At 49.0% G+C, this 20647-nt stretch overlaps 2 protein-coding genes across 3 annotated transcripts; both read right to left on the bottom strand.

The window, feature by feature from the left end:
* Positions 1-457: 457 nt before the first annotated feature.
* On the bottom strand, positions 458-6004 carry LOC147173128 (PR domain zinc finger protein 12-like). The gene is made up of 6 exons (XM_086076228.1): positions 5758-6004; positions 3996-4061; positions 2740-2864; positions 2192-2347; positions 2003-2117; positions 458-1269 (listed from the first exon to the last, which is right to left on the bottom strand). The coding sequence occupies exons 1-6, from the start codon at positions 6002-6004 to the stop codon at positions 797-799; spliced, it is 1182 nt and encodes a 393-aa protein (XP_085932354.1). The 3' UTR covers positions 458-796.
* Positions 6005-9040: 3036 nt separating this feature from the next.
* Positions 9041-20291, bottom strand: LOC147173127 (far upstream element-binding protein 3-like). Of its 2 annotated transcripts, XM_086076227.1 has the most exons (18): positions 19868-20288; positions 18206-18311; positions 16733-16763; positions 16604-16650; positions 16452-16523; positions 16295-16352; positions 16056-16221; positions 15874-15972; positions 14934-15035; positions 14746-14848; positions 14577-14677; positions 12999-13137; positions 12763-12923; positions 11737-11804; positions 11575-11660; positions 11374-11445; positions 11193-11290; positions 9041-11040 (listed from the first exon to the last, which is right to left on the bottom strand). In XM_086076227.1, the coding sequence occupies exons 1-18, from the start codon at positions 19961-19963 to the stop codon at positions 11032-11034; spliced, it is 1614 nt and encodes a 537-aa protein (XP_085932353.1). In that variant the 5' UTR covers positions 19964-20288; the 3' UTR covers positions 9041-11031. The 2 variants fall into 2 exon arrangements, with proteins under 2 accessions (XP_085932353.1, XP_085932352.1); XM_086076226.1 differs by having other exon boundaries at positions 16295-16523; positions 19868-20291.
* Between the last annotated feature and the right edge of the window lie 356 nt (positions 20292-20647).

Here is a 20647-nt window from a genome sequence, read left to right as displayed (position 1 = left end):
AGCACTGCGCGACCGTGTCGGACGTCATCGTACCCGGCCGGCTGCGGGTCAGCAAAATTCCACCGATTAGCATCAAACGTCCTCAAATGGAACGTTCCGGAAAGAGCGAGAAAGGGACAATTTGACCTTCAACATCCATCCAGCCATTTTGTAACGCGTATCGGCGGTGAGGTGGCTGGCAAGCTAGCAGGCTTGCTAACACTCGTGTGCTCTCTTTTGTCAAACAGAAACTCAGTCGATTGTGTTAGCATGTTAGCATGTTAGCATGTTATGACAACAAGCTCGAGTGATTGTTAACTCTAGCATGCTAGCTTTTTGCTATACAAACGAGCATCAGAAGTTAAAGGTCAAGTGGCTAACATGCTAGCATAAGAAGTTAGCAGCATGCTGATACCCTGTTGCTAACTTTTTGACATGCAGCAGAAGGTGAAGTTGAAGCCACTTTATTAGTCGATAGATGATATTTAGCATACAGACACATTGAGAATACTGGTACATAAAATCCCAAAAGAGATTTGTTATGAGCATGCAGCAATGTGAAAAGATTAGCATGCTAGCTGGTGCTAACGTTTTCACGGCTGCCGTGCAAACGCTAATGGTGCCAGCACGCTAGCGGAGGAAAGGAGCCAACCTGTCCTGTCTCAAGCTACATGGTGAGAAAAACAAAATAAAACATTAGCATGCTAGGCTAACGCACAGAGCCGCTGCCACGCTAACACTTGAGGCCGCAAAGGCCAACTTCCTGCGTGCGCTCGGGCACAAGACTTTTCCTGACTTTGGCGCGCTAACGTGCCGTCTAGAGCACCATGGCGGGAATGTGGTGGAGCAGGGAAGCGGGATGCGGCGGGGGGGAATGCTGGCCGCGCACCAGCAGCAGCGCCCGTCCGGGACCGGCGGCTCCGGCGGCTCCGGCGCCCACGCCGCCGCCGCCGCCGTTGGCCGGCCGGTGCCTGGCGCTCTTCTGGTGGGCGCGCAGACCGGCCAGCTGCGAGTACGCCGACTGGCACACGTGGCACTTGTAGGGCCGCTCGCCCGTGTGCAGGCGCACGTGGTTGCGCAACGTGGACGACTGGCTGAAGCGCCGGTTGCAGAAGCGGCACACGAAGGGCTTGTCCAGCGTGTGGATGCGCATGTGCGAGCGCAGGTTGCTGCGAGAGTTGAAGCCGCGGTGGCAGATGACGCAGCGCATGCGGCCCGGGCCCCCCGAGCCCGACGAGCCCGAGGACGAGGACGGGGACGACGTCGGGCCTTCGCAGCCGTGGAAATCGTCTAAAGGACAACAGGGAGAAAACAAACATCAGACGCAATTCCGAAGCGTTTGAGTCATGCTAGCGGACAAACTAGCATGCTCGGCTAACTCGTGACTTACTAAGCATGGCCGACCAGAGCCATTGGTGGAGAGACTTTCAGCGGGGTGACAAGATGGCGTCCATGTGTCGCGTGACCAGCAGTTAAAGATTGGTCAACTGCTGGTCACGTGGACGCCATCTTGTCACCCCGCTGAAACCGAGTTGGCCAAACTCGGTTTCGATGGCAAACGTGCCAATAAACACGCTAACGTCGTTGAGGTTAGCAGCACGTTTTGTGAGCATTCTTTCATTTGAACGCAATATCAGCGAGAAGTCGCAAGTGTGCTGTGCTGCTAGCATGCTAGCATCCCTTTTCTGCTAATGCTAGCAAGTCACCAGAGCAGCTCCCATCAACTTGTAAGTAAAGCAATCGTTTGAATCTGAAACGCGTGCTAATTGCAAATCAAATAATGACGCTCGTTTTTGCAGGTTAGCATCACAACTTGAGCATTTCGTGAGCATCGATGGACGTCATAGAAATTGCGATTGCACTGTGCCATTAACATATCCTTTATTTCCCTTTCGACGCTAACGCTATGATGCTAGCAGCTTCTTCAGACCGCTAGGCTAACTAACGATTGCTATTTTGTTGATAAATGCTAATAAAGGCCATTTTTTTCTCCAATGCTAATGCTATGCTAGGCCTAGCTTACCGCTCTTGCTTTTCTTTGCTTGGTCATCGTCACCTCCTGGAATTCCAGGAATTCCCAGGAAGGTGTTGTGAGAATTTCCGTACCAGACCAGCAGCTCCTGGTCCGGGGGGACGGTCTAGCGACCCAGTGCAGGAAAGGCGGGGTGAGTTGGGAAGGGGCGGAGCCAATCCCCACGTCGATGGCCTTTACCTGCAGCGCCTTGTAGAAGATGGCGGTTCCGAGCTGCACCACTTCCAGGTTCTGCTCGTGTTCGTTGCGGGCGCATTTGATGTACGTCATCCAGCTGCGTTGCTCCTCCTGACTGGCGTCCACGAAGAAGCGCACGCCGCCGTCGCCGTTGAACACCTGGCGCACGCACGCACGCACGCGCGCACGCACACGCCAGCGTCATTTCAAGGTGGCGCGAGCGCCGCTTGCTCACCTTCAAACAAGCTGTCACGCACGCGCATGGCTTTTCAGGGGCAGCAAACGAACAGCATTTTTCTTTCTTCTTTTTCTTTGTGCACAAACAAACATGGCCGCCCAGGCGGGAAAGCGAACCCGCGCCAACCTGCATCGTACACACTCCCGCTTTCACATGACGGTCACATGACGTCACATCCGCAGACAGACGCCGGATATTGGAACCTGAATCCAGTCTGAAAACTATTGGCTTATGATAAGGTCTTAATCTACTCGTTACAATTCATGTGCGTGCGTGCGTGCGTGCGTGCGTGCGTGCGTGCGTGCGTGCGTACCTCCCACATGAGGTTGTTGTTCTTGTCAAAGTCGACGTGCTGCGGCGAAACCAGACGACCCGTGAACGGACCCATCTCGGTTCCCGCCTTGATCCAAGTCTTCGAGAAGATTCCCAGACCTTCTCCTGCGCACGCACGAACACGCGCACGCACATACGGCGCGCAAACACACACACACACACACACACGCTTTTAATAGTCTCCCCTCGTCCAGAAAAAAAATAGAATATTCCAAATAAATTCGATTTTTACGAGATTACGAACAGTTTTTGCCAATCTCCCTTTCAACATGCATTTCTTTCTTTCTTTGGGATGCGGCGAGGGCGGGGCAACCCTGCAACCCTGCAACCCTGCAACCCTGCAACCCTGCAACCCGCTTTTCATGAAAGCACAATTAAATAAAAATTGTTTTCCTATAATTGCGTTACTCCAATTTATGATTGAAGATTTTATTCAATGGAAACAAGTTCGATGTGTGTGTGTGTGTGTGTGTGGGGGGGGGGGGGGGGGGTCCGACAACTCCGCTGAAGATTTTTTAAATTCAAGGTCAATCAATTAAAGCTTTTTTTTTGTTCACTTTGCAACTTGTCTTGCTTTCCGCTTTTTCACCTTCGCGTTCGTTTCTTTCATTTCTTTCCAACTTTGACGTGCAGCTTCTTCTTTTTTTTGTCGTATTTGAGGGCAGCGGCCATTCTTCAAAATGCTGATGCCAAAAAGAATTTCAATTCTCCTTTTGTCTTGTCAATTTTTTTCTCTCCAAAAGTTATAAATGGTGCCATTTTGAAGTTCTTTCTTGCTGGCCAAATCGAAGGATGTATTTTGTTTGTGAAGAATCATCTTGAAAAACGTCGTTGTTTTTTTGTTGCTGCAATTTTGTGCAAATGTTCAAGGAAAATATAAGCGCCCCAAAACAGACTTCTGTTTCATCTTTTTTTTTTTATATATATAATTCAAAGCGGCAGTTTGAATATTGTCGCCGTAAACAATAATAATAATAATAATAAAAATAATTCAAAAATGTCCTCAGTTTTTGTTCGATTGGCTTTTTGTTGTTTTGTTATAAAAGCTTCATTGGTTTGATCTTGTCTGCGGTTGGCGGCGCGTGCACGCGACGCGCAACCGCGGCAGCCTTCCACGCACGTGCACGCATGTCTTTTTATTGCATTCCTTTCTTTTTAATCTTCATCTTGCGAATTTCGATCATTCCACGTACAAAAGAAGACAAAGACTTGGCGGGAATGCGTGTAGAATTTTACCTGGAACAGAACTTTGCGCAATGATCACCTCGCTGGGGAGAACCAAGCTGGACAACTTCTGAACCTCTGCGCGCGCGCGCACACACACACACACACACGCACACACACACACACACACACACACACACACACACACACACGCACACGCACACACAGGCGTTTTAATTTGAATCGTTGTGCACCTTCAATTTCAAGGAAACGAATGATGGAAAGGAAATTTCCAAAGTGAAAATTCCAGTCTCGCAATTTCCCGACGGGAAAAAGAAAAAGAAAACGTCGGAAAAGGAACCAAACGTAATCTCGTTTCAAGTCGCTCGCATGGAAAGAAAACAAAACAATTTCCCACGGAAATCTCATTTTCAAAAAGAGACAAAAAAGACCATTAAAAAAAAGTGCGTGTGGCGGCAATCAAGCGCTGTGACGAATTGTCTGCAGAATTTACAGGCAAAGACTGGCACAAAAGAAGTTGCCAGCTAATTCTTGTAAAATCTCAGTACATGACTGTATTTTTTTTTTACAAGTATTTACTGTATATAAATTACAGTTACTTACTGTAATTACTTTGACAGCAATTCCCTCTAATCCGGTTTGCAAGCGTTTCTGGTATTCTACATCATTTACAGGAATTTACCGGCAATTTACATAATGTTGTCAAATCCATCCATCCACTTTCTTAACCGCTTATTCCTCCAAAGGGTCGCTGGAGCCTATCCCAGCTGGCGTGGTGCACCCTGAACGTCCACACTCACAATCACACCTGCGGACAATTTGGAGCGTTCAATGAACCGACCAAGGATGTCTTTGGAATGTGGGAGGAGACCGGAACACCCGGAGAAAAGCCGGGATTGGAACCCACGCCCTCAGCACTCAGAGGCGGACGTGCGAACCAGCCGCCGTCAACTGGAAGGAGCTCTCCGCCTGTTTATCGGAGAAATGCGATGGAAAAGATTCTTCTTGTCCTCGCACCGGCGACAAAACTGCTTCCGCTATTTGCTCCTTCTCCGAGATTGCCGCCAAAATCCAACAATCTTGACAGTATTTGCCGGTAATCCAAAACCGAGTTGCTTTAGAATATATATTATTTTACCGCTAATTATACAGCAAATGATTGTACTTTCTTTGACCCATAATGCATTGCTGCATACAGTTAAATACTGTGACATTAAAAAAACAAGAAAATGCTGTCATTTTTTTCTGTGGATTTTACAGACATTTGTTACAGCGAGGCGCCAAAAGGCCGCGGGAGTTTTAGGCCCTAAAAAAAAACAATTCTTGGAAAAGAAATGATCTTAAACGCCACCGCATTTTCAAACCAATCAAATGACATTTGCATAAATTAACACGTTGTTAAATGGCTAAAACGATCGTTTCAAAAATGCGCAAAAGATGTTTTGATGCAATATTTCACAAAGGCCAACATTAGCAAGGTTCCAAATGGTCAAAAAATAGGAATACAAATTTCAAAGAGCATTCATTGCGTTAAAGTAAAAGATGAATTTTCCTGTCATCGTCAAGTTTGAAATGTTCGTGCAAACATTTCAAGATGGATCAAAACGTTATTCAAAAAGCTCCTCAATCAATGATATCAAATTCGCTTTTTCAAAATGACGTTCATTTCCATTGACAATTATTCAAAAACTTGCTAATGCCTGGTTTTTTTTATGTCTCGATGGAAACAGAAGATGGAAGGAAATTAAACGTTGACCTCATCATCATCATCATCATCGTCATCATCATCATCATCATCGACAGGTGAACCGACCTCCGGAGAAGGATTGAGCCAGCACCTCCGCGGTGAAGGCGGTTCTGGGACCCGCACCCGCGACCGCGACGGCGGCCTCGTGCGTCAGCTGCTGCTCGCCGTGCACGCGCCTCCAGCGCCCGTACAGAAAACTGTGCACCACGTCCGACGTGATCACTTCCGATAGGACGGCGGGCGCGGGAGGCCGAGGCGGACACCACTTCCGGCCCGCCGCCGGCGGCGAAGAGGCGGGAAGCACCGAACCCATGGCGGGAAACAAAGAAAGAAAGAAAGAAAGAAAGAAAGAAAGAAAGAAAGAAAGAAAGAAAGAAAGAAAGAAAGAAAGAAAGATAGAAAGAAAGAAAGAAAAAGGGATTTTGGTTGCTATTTGGTCGAGTTGGGAATCCAACAAGTTGAAGAGAAGGAGAAGCAAATGAAGCGCGAGCCCGACACGCGCCACCTTTTATACAAGTGAGCGCGCGCGTGAGTGCCAGCAGGGAAAGGGAGGGGGGGGGGGGGGCGTGTGTGCGTGGGCCGCAATTTCCGAGTATGTGTGCAGCCGAAAGGACGTGTGTGTGTTTTGTGGTGTTGATAATAATAATAATAATAATAAAAGATGTTTGAATGCGAGCGTGCAAGTGAACTTTGGCTTTGCTGACTGAGGATGACGTCATCATTTTGTAATAATTGCCTGAAAATGTGATCTGAATTAGGCGGGATGAGATTAATGATTGCATGCGCTGATTGGCGCGATAAAGCCTTTGTTGAGTTGCAAATTGTGGAACATAATAATAATAAGAAAAGCAAGAATGACGGAACGCATCGAGGCCAAACTGGAACCATTTTGGATCGTGATAAATCGGAGACCGCAATTCCAGGGCAGGTTTCATTTTCAATATTCTTTGAAACGTCATCACAAGTTCAAAACAGTTTTTTTTGTCTTGTCGCTAAAAAGAAAGACTTCACGTCACTGCAGAGTCCGATGAATATAAATCTTATCTATAAAATATGTCATTTAAAAACAGATCGTTTCTTGTCACGTCGGCTTGTCAGCAGATGATTTTGACAATTTGGGAATAATTGCATTTTTGTGTTGACATGAAGGTTGTCCGTTGTTGTCTGCGTGTGTGAGTGATTCACTTTCTTTTTTCTTTTCTGCCTGATGTGCATTTTGCAAAACAGATGTTGCATCTCATTTGCTTTTGACCACGATGATCATCACGCACACAAAAATGGCAACATTTGTGGAATCATGTTGCGCTCATGTCATTTTCTTTTTTTGCTTTCTTCTTTTTGACTGGAGGGCGGGGCGTGGGGGACTGCAGCGCGCGCGCGCGTGCGTGTGTGTGTGGTCTGACATGCTTTTAATGAGTTTAAGTCGCATCCAAACCTGTGTGCGCGTTGTCCTTGTGTCTTTATCTCAACAGAGCACTTAGCTGGCGGGAAGTTGGGGGGGGGGTGCGGGGGGCGGGGGGGGGGGGGGGGGTCAGGTGCCTGGCACGCACGCAACACGAGAAGAAGAAAAGGAGATGCAGACGCAGAGCCGGCTGGTGGCACCCACAGCACTCTCCGACACCCGAGAAAAAAGGAAAAGAGCAATCCCCAAGAAAAGTGACTTTGCATGTTCTGAACTCCTTTTGACGTTCAACGAATTCCAATTGAAAAAGCGACTTGAAATGAAGCATGAAAAAGAGCAGCCGAGTTGAAAAGCAACATCCACATTCGATGAATATCAAATCATGTGACGAGTAACAAACATGCAAATCATCATTCAAGTCTTACGTCGAGGAAGAAAAATTAGTAATAGTTTGGATGGAATTGCAAATGAACATATCTTCAATTCAATTTGAGAACTTCTAAACAAAAATAGAAATCCATCGTGTACACAAAAATACAGTTTAGATGTGATTCAATCCCCCCAAAAATAAAAGAATATGAATATAATATGAACAAATACGCTAATAAAAACAGATGCAGTTTGTGTGAGAAACACTTAAGTCATTGATATTTCAGAGTGTGTGTGTGTGTGTGTGCGCGCGTGTGTGTGTGCGTGTGTGTGCGTGTGTGTGTGAGTGGTGAGGTGCAAATTCAAAAGAATTTGTGAATGCAAGCAAATAATCATGTTTCATTTGGTGTGCATGATGATGAAGATGATGAAGATGATGAAGATGATGAAGATGATGAAGATGATGAAGATGAGCGGCGTGATGAATCGAGTGTGCAGATGGATGAAAAAACAAATAAAAAGAATGCGATCAGGAAATGCCCGGATGGAAATGAACGTGGCGCGCATGCGCGCGCTACTCACTTCACTGATTGGACGATCATCAGCCCCGCTGATCTTCTTCACCGTCGTCATCCTCATGTGACGTCACAGCTCACGTGACTTTCTGCGGCGGACAGAGAGTGACATTGGAGGAGGACACGCCCACAGCTCATTAAATATTCACACATCCACAGGTCAACTGTACTTACAGAGCACTTTACTGTACTTAACGGGCACACGCGCGTGCGCGCGCACACTCACCATTAAAATGCTGACCGCGAGAGCCGCTAGACGCAACCGCAGGGATTGCAACGTGATACACACCCATCAGCGCACGCGCGCGCGCGCACACGCACACAATTGCAAGGCAGATTTGGACCAAGTGCTCATCAATTGTCGCGAGCACTTGCAGCAACGCGCACACGCCAACACGAAACGCTTGCACAATCGCGCGCACATACTCTGCCATGACAAGCGCGCCTGTAAAATGATTTTTAATTTCAACATATTCTGTAATATGAGGACGTTTCTGCCGGTGGAATTTTGCTTTTACGGCAGAAAAGGCCATTTCCGACTTTTTTCCTTTAAAGTTCGTGAAGACCACGCAACGTATTAGGGACATAAAGTATTAGCGGGAAAAAAGATGTCATTGACGACATTTAAAGTCATCGTGACCAGATTTGAAGTCTTCGTGATGACCTGACATGAGAATCGTCATTGAAGTTTAGAAACAGAAAAAGGAAAAGATCCAGATGGGCAAACATCTTTCTTACAATTAATAATTTAAAAAAAAAGTCCCTTTTGTATATGCAGAAAGAAGCTTACATACAAATACGACACAAACTCTGTATGGAACCAAAAACGCTTCAATCGCTCACGTCGACGCAATATGACACGCGCACGCTTCTCAAGTGATGACATCATCAATCAGGCCATCTGGAAAATGAATAAAAAACGAAGGGATCCATTATTAATGTCAGCCACGTGCGGACCGGACAAGATGGCCTCCACAGGAAGTCATCATAAAGACACAGGAAGTCAGAAAGAAGGAGCCTGTTTATTAGCCCTCATGGTTACATCATCATCATCATCATCATGTTCACCTTCCTCACCCGTCAGTCCATAGAATCTACTAGAAAAGTCCAAAGGTTACATTTGGACAAGCGTCCATTAGAAAAAGCAGAGAAGACCAAAAACAAGACAAATCTGGCACAGCTGGAAGAACTGAAACGAGCAGGGGTCGGGTCGGGTCGGGTCGGGGTGGGGGGTCTCGGGAGCTTTCCTGTCCATCCGCCTCCCGGCCTCGGAGTCGCCGCCCAGGCGCACCAGCTAAAGGGCCCATGAGCCGTTTCTTAGCTCACTAGGCCAAATGATGTTAGCGTTAGCATTTAGCATAGCAGTCTTGAGAAGAGCTTCTTCTCCTCGCTGGTGCTGATCTGCAAAAACAAAAAATCCTTTGGAAGAAACCACGCGGCCTACGCGAAGCATTCGCGCATGATCAAAGCCAAGAGCCAAAAGCGTTTGTAGCGAATCGGGAGATGGAACGCGTCACGCTCGCGGGCTCAAACCATTCATCAAACAATCATAACAAACCAAACCAAACAAAATTATTGTTGACGTGACAACATGTACATGAGGTGTTAGCATATTAGCTCATTACAAAACAAATATTCATAAACTCATTTATAGACCCCTGCACCTAACTCATCATCATCATCATCATCATCATCATCATGGTCACACACACACACACTCGACAAAACACCTGTTGTTCAGTATGTGCACTATGCTAAGCTAGCAGCACGCTAGCACTCTCCTTTGGCTAAGGCTAAGTGAGAACACTGAAAGATGGTGAATAAAGCAAAATGATTGAACAGAGTATGAAAGTCAATTAATTTTACCAACATGTGATTTGATGCAAACTCATCAATTAAAAAAAAAAAAGCTGACAGAATGCTAGCATTTTAGCCACAAACAGAACGTTGAGTGCTAACGCGCTAGTTTGGTGCCGCCCAACAACGTTGATGACCACAGAAGACGAACGGAGGATCGTCTTAAAAACTTGAACAAGATTAAAAACTAGCATCCAACCCAAAAGACAACAAATGAGCACGCTATCGCGTGTCGTTGCTAGCATGTTCAAAAATGGTCAACAAAGATAAAAACGATTGAGTTTGATTGAAAAAAAGACATCTGTCAAGGTCAAACGTCTCAGTGCTTTGACCAAGTATAAATCGACGTTAGCGGCATGCTAGCGTCTTCCTTCCGCTAAGGCTAGGTGACAAAAAGCTAAACAACAAAACAGACATGATAGCGTGAGTGCTCGTTAGATGAGCAACATTTTAGATTTGACAACAAGCTGTCCTCAAAACTACGTGACAACGCACGCGCACACGCACACGCACAACGGGCACTCTCCAAAAGTTCTGAGCGCTAATGCGCTCGTTCGGCATTCGCCACGTCGTCCCGCGTCTGACCACAGAAGACAAATTTAAGATTCAAGACACAAAAGAAAAACTCCTATTAGCGCTCTGTCGCTATCATGACCAAAATGGCGACCGAAGAAATAAAATGACAGAGTTTTGAACAAAAAGACGCCCGTTAAGGTCAAGTGTCACGTTTCGGTCCAACGCCATTAAAACATCGTCACCGAAAAAACACCCCAAAATAATAATAATCTGCAGCATGCTTAAAACAATCATCATCATCATCATCATCATCATCATCATCATCATCATCATCATCTTCCTCAAGACTGCTAGGCATCATGTGGTGAAAAGACAAAACTAAACAAAAGGAGGTGAAGTGAACTTTGTTCAAACGTGTCCACGCCAGGTTTGGGTTAAAAAAGACAAAGAAAAAGAAAAAGAAAACGAAAAAGAAAAAAAGCCAACACGAACAGGAAGTCCGACACTTTGGAGGCTCCGAGCAGTAGAAGGGCACTTCCTGTTTCCGTCAATCTGCCGGACAACAGGAAGCAAGGGGTGAGGGGGCGTGGCGTCCGAGGGGGGGAGGGAGGGCGGGGCCTCTTAGTGATCCTGCAGAGACACCAAATGACATCATCAAAAGCAAATACGTCCCAAAAAGACGAGCGTCGCAGCAGCGGAGACGATTCATCGAGTAACGGCGCCGGCAAAAGAAAAGGACGGGTGGCGCAACGAGCGCGGGGCTGACTTGATGACATCACTACCTGGATCTGGGCGGGGTTCCACAGGTACGGCTGCTGGCGGTAATACTCGGTCAGCGCCGCCGTGTAGTCGGGCAGCGAGCTCTGCTGGGACGACTGACCTGCGCACGCGCCAACAAATACAGAATTCAAACCAGCGTTTTGCGGCGGGAATTGCCCCAAAATTAAAAACCAAAAGTCTTACTTTGTTTTTTGTAGTAATCTTCCCACGCTTTGCTGTAGTCGCTCATGACGCTCGCCGTCTGACTGGGCTGGCCTGCGCGCACGCACACACATTCACAAAGATGACCAAGAAAGCGTCAATCACGGCCGTTTGAAGGCGACTGACGTTGCTATGGATACTGCAGGTGGGCAGGATGTGCGTGCGTGCGTGCGTGCGTGTTACCGGGGTCCTGCTGCGCGGCGTTCTGCCAGCTGGTCTGGTAGGTGTTGCCCCACACGCCCGTCAAGAAGGTCTGAGCGCCACCGCAGCTGCAAACACACACGCAGGTCACAACTTCTTCTGGAGCGCGCGCGCACGCACGCACGTGTTGTCATGGTGACCTACTTCTGGTGGGCGGGGCCTTGAGTGAAGGGGCTGAAACCAAATCCGCCGTTACTCACGATGCCAGAACCCTAAAGATACAAAATGCTGGTCATCATCATGAATGTGGACTTTCGACATCCGACCTGTTTGGTATGCGCATATTTAATGATGTCATGGATCAAGAAGGTCAAGACAAACCGTGGTGCAAAAAAAATATAAACAAAGCCAATGTGAAAAGAAGGCGGGAGGAATCGATTATCGGTGCCGATATTTTGGCATGTGACCAAATATGGGCATGGACTTTTCCCCCGAAAGCTTTGATGAACGAATCCTGATGAAAACCCAAACGAGCGACATTTGCATGCGTTTGTCGCATTTCCTTTCATTTCTGGATCGATTGACATTTCCGCGTTCCAAAACCCGAGAAATGCTTCTGACCCCTGACCTTGCTCTGCGAGATGACGTCTGCGCCGGCGGTTGCGACCAATCACAGAGCGACATTGCGTTTGGGGCGGGATTTGCAGCTGTGACCGCATCAGGAAGTGGAGACAAACAAACCGTCAAAGCGGACATGAACGAACGGACGCTGTAACCAATTGCGTTCTCGCAGAATGAACCCGCGTTCGCTTGTTACGAAACTCTTTGTGCTTTTTTCCAAAGACGACATTTTGATGCGTGTCATGATTGGTCAAAACGAAGGTGGACATTTTGGTCCAAGCAGCCGGAAGTCCAGAACGTCCCGCCTTTCCGGAGCAAAGTGTCCCCGATTGAAAAGTCGCTCGAGTCAATCACAATCTGGCTGTTGACATTTTGCAAAACTTTATTTACAGTTCCAGAAAACGTTTGGGAACGCTTCATTTGCTTATTTTCGAGAAGACGTGCTGAGCAATTTTTGTCGGGATCATTTTCCAACAAAGCCGTCAGTTCTGAAACGGAAAGCAAAAGCGTTGACGGCGATATTTTGTCTTTCACTGCAAATGAGCGTCGCGGCTGACGGCGAGCAATAACGGCCTTGAACCTGCGGCGGCGGCGGCGGGCGCGGCTTACCCCGATCTTGTCGTCGATGAGCTGCCGCGCGTGTTCCATCTGCTGCGCCGAGCCTCGGATGGTGAAGACGCGCGCGTTGGGGTCGGTGGCGGGCGGCGGGTTCCTCTGGAGCTCCACGTGAGCGCCCGACTGCTGGTTGATGCTCTTGATGGTTTCGCCGCCTGCGTGCGCACGCCGGACGCTCACTTGCCGTTCGGACACAGGAAGCGGCAAAGACGGCCGGCGGGCGGGCTCACCTTTGCCGATGACCAGGCCGCACTTGTCGGCGGGGATGGTGTAGGTGACCTCCTGCAGGGGTCCGGGGGAACCCAGCGTCCAATCCCCGCGGCCTCTGGCCCGCCCGGCCCGCAGCGCCGAGCCGAAGCCGTCGCGCTCCTGAATGGCGGCGGGCGATACGTCAGCGCAAGGACGGCACAAAAACACGCCCAATTGTTGGGGATTTGTTTTTACAATTGATGGTCGGGCCCGGTCGGGCTCGGTCGGGTCCGGTCGGGCCCGGTCGGGTCGCTCCGTTGCAAAGAAAACATCAACAATAAAATTGGTGCAAATGAATCCATTGAAACAACTCATTATTCGTATTAACTCATTGACTGGCAGCCATTTTGACGGAAGCAACCCCCTTCGCTCACGGGACTGGATTTGGACTGATTTTGCAATCTGTTCTATTGCTATCAAAACATGGCAGCCCACAAAAAGAAAAGATTCGAATCTCTTCTTTCATCAGGAAAAAAAGAAAAGTATATTTCTAACTGTTCCTGGTTTGCAGCAATTAGCATTAGAATATAGCGAAGTTGTATCTTTATTGACAAAACAACATGGCCCTGGTTGATCTCTTTTGCTTTGCTGCCACCTGCTGGCCGTTTTTGTAATAACTATCATTGCTTCAAGCATCGTCTTCAGTGCAAAACAAAAAAACGTATTCATGCGTCTTTGGGATGAATTCCATCAACGAGCGCAAGAAAGCGAGGCTGGCGTGAACCCAATAAAGTCGTTCCACTAAAACCCAATCCAGCCGCGTCTAATCAAGGACAACGCAAGCCTGGCTTTGTGCGCGCTCCCGGTCGGGGTAGACAAGAAGCCCCGACGAGTCGATAGACGAAACAGCGACCAATCGTGTCAAAGGGCAGCAAAGGGAAGGCATGCCGATGAGAACGAGATTTAGATAACGAGACTTGCATTCGATGCGTGACTTTGACGGGAATTCAAGCGAGTGGCGAAATATGATTTTCATGGACTCGTTCATTTTCGATGACATGAAATAAGCGATGCAAGTCTTTCAAGTCCCGTCTGGTTTTTCAGCCCAGGGGGATTCTTCTTCTCTGGTACAATGAGCCAACCGTCTTTTCAAAACCAAAGCTCAACACTGCCCTCTAGGCTCGTGTGCTAAATGACATCCATAAACTCAACATGCCAAAGTGTCATTAATATAAAAAGAAAAGAAAAGAAAATATAGCATTTCAGATGTCCACGTGACGGAAGCTTTTTTGCCCCCCCCCCCCCCCCCCCCGTTTTTTGCCCCCCCGCAGCCAAACTAAGCTTGACAGCGAAAGCAGGTTGGCATCGATTTCCACCAAGTTGCCATTCACACAAAACGGAACAATGACTTCAAAGGAGCCGCTTTTGCGTAATCCGCCGTGACACGGCACGCCGCTGCTCATCGCACGTTGATTGAACTTCCTTTCCATTTTGTCACTTGATGAGTTTGGAAAAAACGCATTCAAAGCCACTCAATGTCAAAAGACGAGACGAGCAGCCGGAAAATCAGCGCGCGCGCGTTGGTGCTCATGTTGAAGGTGCGACTGCACGTTGCTCACCTGCGCGGTCTGGATGAGTTCGTTGATGAGGTGCAGCGCGTGCTGGCAGCGTTCGGGCTGGCCCATCACCACCGCCACGCGTTCCGGACTGATGCCGTCGTCTGCGCGGCGACAACAAGAGGCACACTTGAGCCGGCCCGGGCGCCAAACCCGCCCGCCAAAACCGTACCCGTTTTGAACTGGATCCGCACTCCGGCGTCGTTCTGGATCTTCTTGATCATTTCGCCGTTGCGGCCGATGACGATGCCCACGGCGAACCTCGGGACGGGAACCTGCGAGGGAGGAAACCAGCGCCGCCGTCACAAGGCGCCAAACCCGACCGAGCGGGGTGCGTTTGTTCATTTGCGCCGAGCGTACGTCCAGGCTGGCTCCGCCCGGTCGGGCGGAGAATTCGCCGCGTCCCGCCCGGAAGTCGCCGTCCTTCTCTCGGATCACCTCCAGCACCAGCTCCTTCGCCGCCTGCGTGGCGTTGTCATGACAACACGTTGTCAAACAAGGTCCAACATTGCTCAACGTACAAACCGGACGCGCCATCTTTCATCCGATTCAGCGACATCAAGCGCAACTTGCAAACTGCACGCCGACATTCCACAAACATCAAACGACATTTGAAGAACATCTCGGAACGCAAACGTTCAAGTTCAGCTTCAAGGACATCAAAAGCAGCCTTTGCCGGCACGGCGCGTGCGTGCGTGCGCGCGCATAGAATTGTAATCCGGCCGGGCCCCAATATTGTTGTCGTCATGTCCCAATATTTCAAGCAGCACATCTTTTCAAAAGGCAAGGTTGCAATCCATTTGTGATGTTCTAGCACCCTCTGGTGGTTAGTTTAGTGCAGTTGAATTTGAATTAGGAATGTTTTGGACACTGCATTGATTATCACAGCAATAAATCAATCGTACCAGCAAATCAGTTTCAAGATCTGTCCAAAAAAACGACTTTTAGACGCTTTCAGTCAAACACAACTTTGTCAAAACAGATGGAAAAAGAAATCAGAAACAAAATGTCCCGATGTGAGCTTTTTTTGTTGCTTCGATACAAAATCGCAAATTCTAATACTTTTTTTTTTGTATATCTCTCCAACCTCCCCATACAATGGTGACATTTATGGTATGGCAATGTTTGTCTACGTTGCATCCCAACGACTCAACGGGACGAGGCAACAATCGGACGCCGGCCGATCGCCTTTTTGCGCCAATTGACTTTTTGAAAGCGACGTCGCGTTCGCTTTGCTTCGTCAAAATCAATCGTCGGCCCGGAAGGAAGAAAAGCAAACGCATGGGTCGGGTTTTGCCACCTGAACTTTGTACGGGTCTCCGGAGATGCGCAGAGGTTTGTCCGCTCCGGTGGGCATGGGACCGTCTTGGATCATCATCATCTTCACGCCCGCACGCTCCTGACACGCACGCGCAAACAAAATGGCAGCGGGTGAGGCGGCGCGTTCGCAGGCGGGAGAAAAGCCGAGCGGCGCTTTGGCACCTGCAGCTGTTTGATGGTCTCTCCTCCTCGGCCGATCACGAGGCCCACCTTGCTGGCCGGGATCAGCATCTCCTGCACCAGGGCCCCGCCCTCGCCGCCGTCGCCGTGGAAACCGGGACCGTTTCTGCAGCGCTCCACGATCTGCACCAGGAGACGCTTTGCCTGCCTGCGCGCAAACACACGTTGACCAACGCACACGCACGCGCGCGCCACCCGGCGCCAGGAAGTTGCGGACTCACTCGATGCACTCGGGAGTCCCGGTCAGCGAGCACGGACGCTCCATCAGACCGCCGCTATCTAGGCACACACACACGCACGCACACACGCACGCACGCGCAATCAGCCACGACGTGACGGACGCCCTCAAACGCCGGCGCCGTGTGCGCAGCCACTCACCGGCGGCGATTTGGATCTTGCAACCCGACTCCAGCTGGATCCTGGTGATCTGCTCGCCGCCTCGGCCGATGACTGCCACGCACATCACGCACACACATGACGCACGCAGGAAGAGCGCGCAAAGCGGACGTACGAGCGGCGCGAGAACTTACTGAAGCCCACCATCCGGTCGGGAACTTTGTAGTCCTCCGTCAACACCCTGAAACACGCACACGCGCGTAAGGTGGCAGCCTCAACGACTGCGCCAAATGTGTGTGTGTGTGTGTGCGCGCGCGTCGTACCTTTGGTGGCCCATGGCTGACACTTGATTACCTAAACGTGCACATTTCAAAACAAACACAAAAGCGCACGACGTCAGCAACATCCCCGTGAAAGCAAACAATTTCATCAATTCGAATATTTGGCGCTCCAAAACATTCAGATAATGTGCAAATTAATTTCAACAACATAGCATGACTTTTATTTTGAAAGGGGACGTTAACCCCCCAATTTTGGGGGGACAATAATATGTTCTATGCATTGATCTCTATTATATTATATATCTGATAATATTGCGTTAGCGGAATGAGAGCTAAGCAGCAAAATGCAGCCGTTTTGATCCGTCTCAGCGGGCGGCCATTTTGTCACTTTCTGTCGACTGAAGATGACATCAGAGTTGCTCGGGTCGCAGGTAACAACCAATCAGGGCGCGGCTTCAGAAAACGGGTGAGCTGCGATTGGCCATTGCCCGAGCCCAGCGACTGCGACGTCATCTTCAGCGGACGACAAAATGGCCGCCTTCCGATATTGATGAAGACGGCTGGATTGTGCTGCATAACTCACATTCCACAAAAACGTCACCTTTCGACTCGTGAGCTCACATAGGACATGTTATGGCCAAGAAATGTTGACGTTTGACTTTAAGATACGAATTACAAAAGTTGCATCAGCCTTTTTTTCATTTGATGCGACAAAAACAAAATGTTTGTTTGTTTGGATGCCATAAAAAATAGTTTTGAGCCCATTTGAATGTAATCATTTGGTTGGGCTGGAGTATTTATAGAATACATCAAATAAGTGAAAGAAAATAAGGATTAAAAACATAACACGGTAAACAAACGGATCCATGTGCTACCCATGTTGTCTTTAGGGCTAACTAGCACACACTGGCACCTCCACTTGTACATCGTTTTTTGTTTTGTTTCTTAAGGACAATACAACGCAACTTTCTTTAGTCCAGATGAGAAAAAATCAAGTTGATTGGCTGCAATGAACTTCCGAGAGGGACTCGTTTACTCTTCAAACGGCCAATTTTATTGCGTGGGGATGGGCCAATACCGGTACCAGCTGTCAGTATCAGGATAAGGTACCATGTGGCCATTTTAATGTCAGGAACCAGAAGTGACAAATTAGAAGAATAGAACATTTCCATTCATTTTGACACATTTCAAAGGAAAAAAATGCTGTATTGGGATGTATTGGTCTTTCTTTAACATGTTTTTTGTAAGGATAAAAAAATAACAAGATCATCAGAAATGCGTGCGGAGGAGGTTCGAGGCCGAAACAAAGACGGCTGCTAATGTGGGTGTGGTCAAGATTATCCAATGATCGCGCTGCCTACCAATTAACCAGCACAATCTGGTCCAATTGAAAGAAGCAAAAACCACCTCGCGATTGACGGCTGATGAAGCAAGTTCCCGCCCGGTGAAGCCGCCGTGGCTGCGTGACGTCACGGATGAGACGCTGCGTGTGCGTGCGTGTGTGCGCGCGCTCACCTGCGTCGTCAGGAAGTCGCTTGTAGTAGAGCGACGGCTCCACGCTTGCTGGCGAGCTGTTGATGTGCGCCATGGCCTCGCCGCCCCCGCCAATCTTTCCCACCATCTGGGGAGCGCAGCAAGTTAGCTCACTCGGCTAACGGAACATTAGCACCCAAAATAAACGGAAGTCACGAGTCCACCGAGTTAGTCGACGCAAAAATTGTCCGCAAGTTAGCATAACACGAGCGAGGACGTGACCTTGCTGGGCTAACAGGATGTTAGCATGTCACAGGATGTTAACAGATGACCACTAAACTTGTTTGTGAGTTCACCGCAGGAAGTTAGCTTGTTAGCATGGAAAGCTAGTCGGTCGAGAGATTAGATATTTCGTCCGCTGCCGTAATACACCGTGTTGGTGTATTACGTCTTGCTCGTTCCACACTTGGCTAACAGGAAGTTAGCATGTCAGAGAAAGTCAAAAGAACATTGTCCATGTTTACGTGGCGGTCCACTTGTGTGTTCGGAAGGGGATGCTTGACCCATTTAGCCGCTTTCGGCAAAAATAATTTTTTTTGTCAAGAATGAATGTGATAAGTGACCTCGTTATTTTTCATGTACAATTACTTTTTTGCCACTTGCTGTCCAGTGAAGATGACATCACGCCTGCTCAGGTAACGACCAACCGCGGCTCAGTTTGCTAACCTCACATGACCAAACCCACAAGAGGGGTGAGCCGCGATTGGTCGTTACCTGAGCACACGTGAGGTCATCTTCAGTTGACGGCAAAATGTCTTTTCAGTTCATTGAACATGAAAAGAACCGTCACTTGCCTACCATGCAGTTTGCCGTGGGTTCGCTTCCCGGCCTGGCAGACCACGTTTGTAGGTGTGCAAAAAATAAAGTAATTAAAAAAAAATAAGAATAATAAAAAAATTGGACATGAAAAATCATGACGTTATCACATTCATTGACATTAGATTTCTGAAAGTGGCTAAATGAGTCAAGTAGCCTTTTAAGTGGATTGTTTGTGAGTTGAACACAGGAAGTTAGCTAGCTCACCTAACAGGAAGTGAGTGTGACAGTCAAGTCGATCCACTAGGTTGGGGGTCCGCAACCCCCCCCCCCCCCCCCCCCTTGCAAAAGCGCACATATAGTCTGAGTCTGAATGTGAGATTGTGGGAGGAGGGGGGGGCGGGGGTGTTAGACTTGAAGCACCCCCATTTTAAAGAGTGAGCATACAAAAAATAAGTACGTGTTACTTGGTGTACTAAACACGTCATTGTTAGCTGGTGAGTTCAACAAGTTGTCAGCCCGAGTGACACGTGTGGACAAACTTATGTGCCCCCCTCCCCCCAACTCGTCGTCGTCGTCGTCGTCGTAGTCCCCCCCTCCCTACTTTGGCATGACAGCTCGTCAAAGTCCCCCCAAAGTAAGTATCTCCCAGCTGGGGGAGGGTAAAGCCTCCCGGGGGGGCTCGTGTCAGTCGCGTCAAAGTGGGCAAAAGTGCCCCAGCTAGCTTAGCGTGCTAATTTGCGTGCGCGCGCGCGCGCTCGCGAACTTGCTCGGCGGTCCAAAAGAAGGCAAAAAAAAAGTGTTCCGACTCCACGTAAGAGGCGCGTCCGGGGCTGGAGAAGGGGGTCCGCGGGACTCGCTGGCCGGCGGCCCCTCGGCGGAGGTTACCTGGCGGGCCCGCTGCAACGCGTCGGCCAGGCCGTCCGACTTGAGCCCCGGCTGTCCGATCGAGGCCTGTCCTCCTGCCTGCACCAGCTCCGCCATCACAGCGCCACTAGCTCGCTCGCTAGCCGTTAGCCTGCTAGCCGCCGAGCTGCTAGCTCAGCTCTCGGCGAGACGCAGATGCTCTCCGAGGGCGCCGAGGGCTCACTCCGTCGGGCTTGGGCCGGCGTCCAAATCAAAATGAGGGCGGAAGGTGCGAAGCGGCGCCATTTGCGCCGATGCCGTAAAGGAGGACCGAAACGCCGTCGAGGCTTTTGCCGAGTCGCCGCGCTCTTTCCAACTTGTCCAGTGGGTGTCGTCTCGTCTCGTCTCGCCGAGGAGAGGAGAGGATCTCTGCAGCGGCTCAGCTGGCTGTTGGCGAGCGCGCGCGAGCTTCCGCTTCCGCGTGGAGTCACGTGGTGCCGCTGGCGCCACAGGTGACACCGAAAAGTTACGACAACACAAAAAGTTCCCAAAATGCAAAGACAAAAAGTCTTGCGCAAACATTTTCAAAGCTTTGAACCCTTTTTTTATTTATATTTATTATTATTATTATTATTTTAGTCAGACTTGTGCTTTCTATTTAGGGGACTTCTTTTTTAAATTTTTATATCTATATTTTATATTTCACTTTTATTCAGAAGCAGAGACGCAGATTTTGGAACGGGGAGGGCGGGGGGGGGGGGGGACAATTTATAGGATGAATTAACCTGAGGTCGTGAGAGAAATGGCGAGACGAGAGGCGCC

The sequence above is a fragment of the Leptonotus elevatus genome, chromosome 5 (assembly GCF_054856555.1).
Source record: "Leptonotus elevatus isolate MCC_2025b chromosome 5, RoL_Lele_1.0, whole genome shotgun sequence".
NCBI classification, from domain to species: domain Eukaryota; kingdom Metazoa; phylum Chordata; class Actinopteri; order Syngnathiformes; family Syngnathidae; genus Leptonotus; species Leptonotus elevatus.
The sequence above is the reverse complement of the archived record's forward strand: the minus strand, read 5'-3'. Positions and strand labels throughout refer to the sequence as shown.